This window comes from Microtus oregoni, unplaced genomic scaffold (assembly GCF_018167655.1).
Source record: "Microtus oregoni isolate MIOR12 unplaced genomic scaffold, Mior012 000018F_ref0000195, whole genome shotgun sequence".
NCBI lineage: Eukaryota > Metazoa > Chordata > Mammalia > Rodentia > Cricetidae > Microtus > Microtus oregoni.
Window position 1 is genome coordinate 9,431,457 of NW_024543077.1, and position 7,708 is coordinate 9,439,164.

The following is a 7,708-nucleotide window of genomic DNA, read 5'->3' on the forward strand; positions in this document are numbered from 1 at the left end:
TTTCAGAATACATAACTCATGAAGGATCACAGGAGTATTAGAAAATTCACTCAGCCAACTCTCAGAACTATAAGAAGTGAAAGAGCAGAGTTCTACAATGTGTGATTCCTCTCTGTATGCTGTGAATACCATTGGTTAATAAAGAAACAGTCTTGTGCCCGTGATAGGGTAGAATCGAGCTAGGCAGGGAAAACTAAACTGAATGCTGTGAGTAGGGAGGCAGAGTCAGGGAGAAGCCATGGAGCTGCTGCCAGAGACAGACATGTTGGAACCTTGTCAGTAGGCCACAAGCCTCGTGGTAAAATAATGGGTTAAATGAAGATGTAAAAGTTAGCCAATAAAAAGTTAGAGCTAATAGGCCAAGCAGTGATTTAATTAATGTAGTTTCTGTGTGGTCATTTTGGGATTCTGGGAAGCAAGGAAATGAACAAGTGGCCCCCTACAACAGCTCAAGACTATTTTGAAATGATTTATTATGCAGCACAATGAAATAGAAGAAGCATGCAGATCTAAAGAATTGGGTCAAGAATTAGAAACAGGGACTTGAGTTCACTAGTATAGGTACATACACTAAAGAATCAGAAGCTAGGCACTTATCCTTAAGCAATACAATCTGATAAAGGACAGTAAAGACTTACAGCACATGGGGAGAGTCGGGCATGATGTCCCACCACCATGATGTTAATACTCCCAAAGGGATAGTGTTCTAATTTAAGGTCAGTTTGGACTACTTAGAGAGAATATCTATGGGGAAAGGTGGAAGGGAATCGAGGAGAAGGGAAGGGAGGAGAGAGAATGGGAGGAGAGTTAACAGATAAGGGAGCATTTTATCTAAAGTTGAGATCAGAATGCATTCTAAACTGATGTCCTTTACTTTTTTTTTCTCAGCTGAAAAATCAAAGATGTGAAGGAATTGTTTAGGGGAAAAGCAAAAACCAGTGACGTGATAGGAGCAAAGGGTATGCATAGAAGACTTTGATTCATACATAAAACATGCGACCAGAAGTGTTATCTTTTAAAAACAGAAGTTTAAAAAAAAGGAGCCACATTTTTAGAAAGACTTCTGAATGGTTTAAGGAGTTTTTCTTTTTATCTTGAGAAAATAGGAGCCTATCAAATAATTATGTGGTATAACATAGATAGGTGTCAAAATATTGTACTAAATGATCATATTTGCTTTTTAATAAAAGGTCTGTCAATAACAGAATAATAGTGGAAGAAATCCAGAAGCAAGAAAGCTGTGGTGGAAACTGGTATAAATATTAGATGAGATGTGATGAGGAATGGCTTGTAACGGTGCTTTTAAAGACAAAGATTATATACCAAAAAATTAGAATCACGTGTGCGATGTCCTGCAAAGCAATAGCAGTGCTGGCCACAGGGTCCTTGAAGATTATATGGTCCTGTACAGGATTGTTTTATATCAAGAGAGAATGTATTATATACAGAACTCACACAAATGTTAAAGGAGAAGTTGGTTTTAGGAAAAGCTATTGAAGCCATATTTAAATAATTGAATTTTAAGGTGTTTCTGAGTAGCTCTTTGCAGTAGATATGCTGACCTAGAGGCAACTGATTTTGATAGCCATCTAATGTTTGATAATATTTGGACTTTATGTGCATTTTGTGATCATTCAAATATATTTTACAACGGTGATAATGTGCTAAATAGGTGAGGTTTTAGTCAAGAGATGCATACAAAGTTGAATAAGTTGACATAAACTAATATAGTACCAGCAGGGCGGTGGTGGAGCATGCCTTTAATCCCAGAACTTGGGAGGCAGAGGCAGGCGGATCTCTGTGAGTTCGAGACCAGCCTGGTCTACAAGAGCTATTTCCTGGACAGGCTCCAAAACCACAGAGAAACCCTGTCTTGAAAAACCAAAAAAAAAAAAAAACTATAGTACCAAAAAACCACAATGTACAAAATAAGCAAGGAAAATACTGGGGTTGTACAGAAGATGAGGTGGAGGAAAAAGTGTAGTAGGGGTAATTCATAGACTGCACTGCTATAGGAATGGAAAGATGGAGAGATAGCTCAGCAGTTAAGAGTACTATTTATCCAGAAAACCCAAATTTTAGTCCCAGCATTCATATGGGACTAGATGACCATAACAAGCATCTGCAACTTCAGTTCTAAAGGATCCAACACCATCTTCTGGATTCTAGACACAACTTGTACATATGGTACATAGACATATATGTAGGCAAAGTACCCATACACATAAAATAAAAATAAATGCAACTGTAAAACATAAGTGTGCAGGTAGGGCAGTTGTGGGGCGTGCCTTTATTCCCAGCACTCCGAAGGGAGAGGTAGATGGAACTCTGTGAGTTCTAGGCCAGCCTGGTTTACAAGAGCTAGTTTCAGGACAGGCGCAAAGCTACAGAGAAACTTTATCTTGAAAAACTAAGAGAAAAAAGAGAGATAAGTGTGCTTCTTTTACTTACAATAACAAAAATAAGCTTATATGAGGTAAGAACCAAACTATATCTTTGAAACTATCATTAAAGTAGAATGATGTATTTTGGTGGAATTGTGTTTCAAACTGAACTTTATTAAAGACTGTATGACAGATGCAAGAGCTAAGAACAATGCTAAAGAGAACTCTTTACAGACATTGAATAATTTAATGAGTATGAGATGGTTCGTGGACACACGAGCTTCACTCAGAATGATGGCTGAAATGTACCAAAGTGAAGAAGCAGATGAAGAATATAAAAGAAAAGGCTGATCTGAATGATATAAAAAAATACAAGAAAAGATTGATCCAATAAAGAAAGTATAAAAAATTTCAGTCAGGATAATTACTGAGAAGGGGATTAAAACATAAGGGGAACGCAGAGGAATTTGAAAGGAATGGTAACAGGTTAAATAAAGTACACCTGGAACAAGAGAACAGAGAAGGACACCTGTCTATAATGAACCAAGGAATTCTACTGATCACTTATATTCTTTACCCAATATGTGATGTGAATTAAGTTGATAATAAAAAAATGTAGGTATATCAGAGGTTTGAAATACAGAGAAAGAAACATGGTGGTCAATGAAAATGGATCTGATTGAGCCATTTTGGATGATCACTCAGACAACTTTTGAGCTAAGGACAATTTAGGATTGATATGATCGTTCGTGTGATCTTTCCTAAATATTCCTTGGCCCAGGAACAGCAGAACAACAACAATTGGGCAATCAAATGGATGAATTCTCTCAAGCAAAATTACCAAGAACTACATGCTGCATGGTTAGGGAGGGATGGATAGAGGGATTATAACAACTATAGAGAGCAAAGGGATAATTTACAAAAAGAAAGAACACAAATCAGTGGATTTGGGCATTAGTGATTAGTAATTCTGCATTAAGAGTTTGAAAAATAACTTGAGTCTGAGATCCTGAAATTAAAATTAAAAGAAAAAAGACTGGAAGATTGCTCCATGGTTAACTTGTCCAAACGCAAACATCAGAGTTCCGATTCCCAGAACCCACATTAAATCTAGGCAGACATAGCCTGCCTAGATTCCCAGTCTTGGAAAGTAAATACAAGGGTTTCCTGGCAGACACTGGTTAGCCAGATAAGCAATACTGGTTAGCTCTGAGTTCAAGTGAAAGACCCTGACTCAACAAATAGGTCAAAAGCAGTACCAGAAGATACTCACTGTCAACTCTTACCCCCACCAACACATGTTCATGAGCATCTATGCTTATGCAACACATATAGGTGCATATATATATATGCAGCTATAAACATGTGAACACACATATACTCAAAAACAAAATTGTTCCGGGTGTTGATGAAATTCTGGATACAACCACAGGGATGTGTGGATGGCAATTTATTTTAAAGTTATACAGGGTTTTACACTGGCTCACATAAGGGATTGAGCATTTGGGACACTGGGTAGGATATAGCTTGAAGATCAAAGAGAAGAAACGCTTGTGGCAGAACACAAAGTAGAAGGAAGCAGTATGAGTGACTTCATCGGGTCCCCAGAGAAATGACTACCAGGGTGTGGGATGAAGTAAAATATCCGGAGCTGAAAATAAGCAGGGGAAATTCCAATGAGGACCGCAGCCACTCAAGAATCAGTTTGACAGACAGAGAAGTTTGCTGATGCCCGGCTTCCTGACCTAGAGATATGAGATCTGGGGGAGTATGAGTAATATCAGCAGGGGACATGCTACGTTTGTCCATGAAAATGAAAATTTGAGGGTAAGACGAGAGGCAGAAAAACATCAGAATAGGATACGAAAAGAATGATTCTTTTTTCCAAATTGATCTTTTCATAAGTGGAACATATGGGGGCAGAAGTGAAAGTTCTGGGTACACAAGACTGCATGGCATTAACATAATGAAGCAGCTGGGTGGGATGCTGATGAGCATGGAGGTGAGGATAAATGCTTGTTTGCAAGAACTTTCATCTTAGGCAATAGCAGGAACCAGTAGATGAGAGATTATACACGCATGTTTTTGATAATTCGATTTGGGTAGATTCATGTTATAAAGAAATGGTGAGCGAGAAATATGGAGTGATCATCAGTCATTCAAGTCAAGATTTACACTCTCCTTGTAGCAGAGGTCAAATAGGAAAAAAGAATGTCTTGGATCAAATGTCAGAGGTCAAATAAGAAACAGTAGCAGGCAGCTCAAGAGGCTTAGGAGAGGGTCTTGCTGCAATCTGAGTAGGAAAAGTCAAAGACCACCTGGGAAAATAGATCTGTAAAGTGTTTCTGCCACTAACCTGAGGATCTGGATTCGGATCAACATCAAAGACGAGCTCAGGCTCATGTCTCATAATGCCAGAGCTGAAGAGGCAGAGGCAGAGGCAGAAGGATCCTTGGAGCTTTCTGGACAGTTGACCTAGTCAAACAGATGAGCTCCAGACTTAATGAGAGAGCCTATTTCAAAAGAATAAGGTAAGGAGCAGTTGAAAAAGACTCCTGATGTCAGTCTTTGGCTTATACAAGGACATTTACAAATGCCACATGCAAATGATAAAAGAGTGAATAAGTAAATCAGAGGTCCTATTGCCACAGAAAGATTTCTAGACATACTGTATTCAGAATAAGTTAACGCTAAATTTGATGTTTAATGTAGAGTCTCAGAAACTGAGTAGAGAAAGAGGGTCTGATAACAGAAGTTGGGAACGACCTCTGCGCAAATGGGGCTGTTAAACAGTGTAGAACAGGCGCTGGTCTCAGTAGAACATTCCAAAGAAGACACATGGCTGGCAGCTGAGACACAACGTGATTTCTATTTTTAAAACCAATTTTCTTACAATTATGAAAATTATGCTAGGCAATGCTGCGACATTTCTTGAGTATAATGTACAAATAAATATGTACATGAACTTTAATAACTGTCTGAAATATAAATAAGAGCTACGCTAAGATACAACTCAGTTTACAATTAACACTAAGTTAACTTTATATATAATTATAAAATCATATAATTATGAAAAAAATCACATTTTGAACAAAAAGCATTATAAATAAACACAGGCTGATGATCTTTTAGCAATCACCGCTAGGACCACGTGTATCCCAGAGACCTGGAACATGTCACCTGTATTCCCAGGGGCCTGGATCACGTTACCTGTATCCCTAGCGGTGTGAATCATGACACGTGCATCCCCAGTGACCTGGATCATGTTACCTGCATCCCCGTGACCTGGATCACATCACCTCTATCTCAATGGCCTGAATCATGTCACCTGTATTCCTAGTGACCTGGATCACATGCTAATTGCGGGAAGGAATGAATTTTGCTTACTTCTTCAGTGTTTTAACTGAGAATCTCTTCCTATTACCAAGTGACCAAGCGCACAATCTACCTAGCTGGGCGTTGCCGTAAGTGTGGGAAGTGATGTGTGCTTCCTGCCTTAACTGATGCTTCAATACTCCTCCTCATAGAGACACTTTCAAATTATTGTTCAAAATGTTTTCCTTGAAATTGGCTCAAAATATAGATCCCAAATCTATAGAAAGGAAGGAAGACTGAAGCCAGAATGTAAAATAAGTAAATAGATTTATTTTTTAAAGAAAGAAAGAAAAGGAAAGAAAAGAGAAATCAGAGGGCCATGCTGAGCCAGCTCCACCCTTCACTGTTTGCTCTGAAAAGGAGGAAAGAGAAGCAGCTCTCGGGCTAATTAATGGACTCAGGGAAGAACACTTGGGGCAATCAATGTCTCATTTGAAAGTGGAGTAAGACGGAGGGAAACTGTAACTATCTGAAGCAAAGTTTGAGCAAACATTCTAATGCACCATTGAAGTAGAACTAAGTCGTTATTTTCAGAGTCTTACTTAAAAGTAACAATTATAAAATAAATAAAAGTCCATAAAATGCTAATTTACTTGCATCGATGACAAAATATTTTGTTTTGTTCAAAAAGCGATAGGCGTTTGGTTTCCCGGCCACATCTTTGTCGTAAGCCCGGCTTAGTTCTGTTCCAGGAAGCTTATTTTCAGGCAAATTCACAGGGTTGATTAATATCTGAATTTCTGCCACAATATTAGAAAACACTAGAGCTGTAAGACAGAAGGACTTGAGTAAAACCAAGACAATGAAATTTTTTTACCAATGATCACTCTGTAGGTTTGTAATCATCAGTGCATGCAATTGAGGAAAGTTTGTATGTAAAACCAAACTGGTGTTGGTTTTCCCTTTAAATGACATTTTAATACACTTTTTCTGTTGGGCCTTGCACAAACTATTTTGACAAAAGAACAAGATGAAGTTCAAGCCTTATTTCATCTTAATTATGTCTCCATTTAACTCGGCTGTTGAACTATTATCGAGTGCAATGACTGTTCTTGTCCAAAGGAAATTTCACTAATTTCTTCTTTGTTATTGATCATTCAAAGAATTTTGTGTGTTTGCTTAAACTACATTTTAATAGAAAGTTTATTGTATTTTTATTTGAAACACCACTTCAAAACATCACTGTAATGTCTGTTCTGGTTTTATTTGCTTTATTATTTTCAATGTTTTTCTTCATCGTGAAAGATAGACTCCATTTTGCTTTCAATGTGACTCACTATAGATTCATAACGCCACACCTCCTCAGCCAAAAGCAGAAATAAAATATTGTAAACTCACTCCCAAATTGTGAAATACAACACAAAGGATAATATATTAGCATATACAGTATCCAATAAAACAACAATCAGAAAATTAGTCATAAACTTAAAAAATGCATCATACGATCCTGTCACATAGTAGACATGAGGGTAAAAGGAAATACTGCTGCAAAAAGAGGAGTCTGGGAAATACCAATCAGAGTTCTGCTTGAAATAACCCAAGGCCGTATTAAGTTTTTCTCCTTACTCGTGCCACATACGTGTACTCAAGAATAAGTAAGAAGTTAAGGAATGTTGACAGAATCTAAAAGGATGCCCGCACAGATCCAAGACTTCATACCCAGAGTCTTCTAAAGGCGAGCAATTAGCAAACTTAAACTCACCTCCACACATTAACACAGTCTTGAAGGGATTCATGCTCCTGCTGGCTTCTCCCACGTCTACAGCAAGAACTCCTCACAAATGCACAACTCCGACTATTTATATAAATTCAGTCTTCTTACAAGTTAATCCAGCAGGTCAGTCAGCTGTTACTCAACCATGATGACAGTAGATTTGTTTGTCTGAGTGACTGTGCCCAGGTCATATTTCAGCTCCTGTGTTTGTTCCCACACAAATCTGGTAAGATTA

The 7,708-nt window shown here is 37.9% G+C and overlaps 1 protein-coding gene across 1 annotated transcript in view; it reads right to left on the reverse strand.

Moving 5' to 3' along the window:
• LOC121458649 (cadherin-23-like) overlaps positions 1-7,495 on the reverse strand; it is an 85,440-nt gene extending 77,945 nt beyond the window's left edge. The window contains exons 1-2 of the mRNA XM_041667952.1: positions 7,462-7,495; positions 6,353-6,520 (exon numbers count right to left, since the gene is read on the reverse strand). Of these exons, the coding sequence (XP_041523886.1) occupies positions 6,353-6,520; positions 7,462-7,495 (202 nt within the window). The remainder of the gene's footprint in view (positions 1-6,352; positions 6,521-7,461) is intronic.
• Between the last annotated feature and the right edge of the window lie 213 nt (positions 7,496-7,708).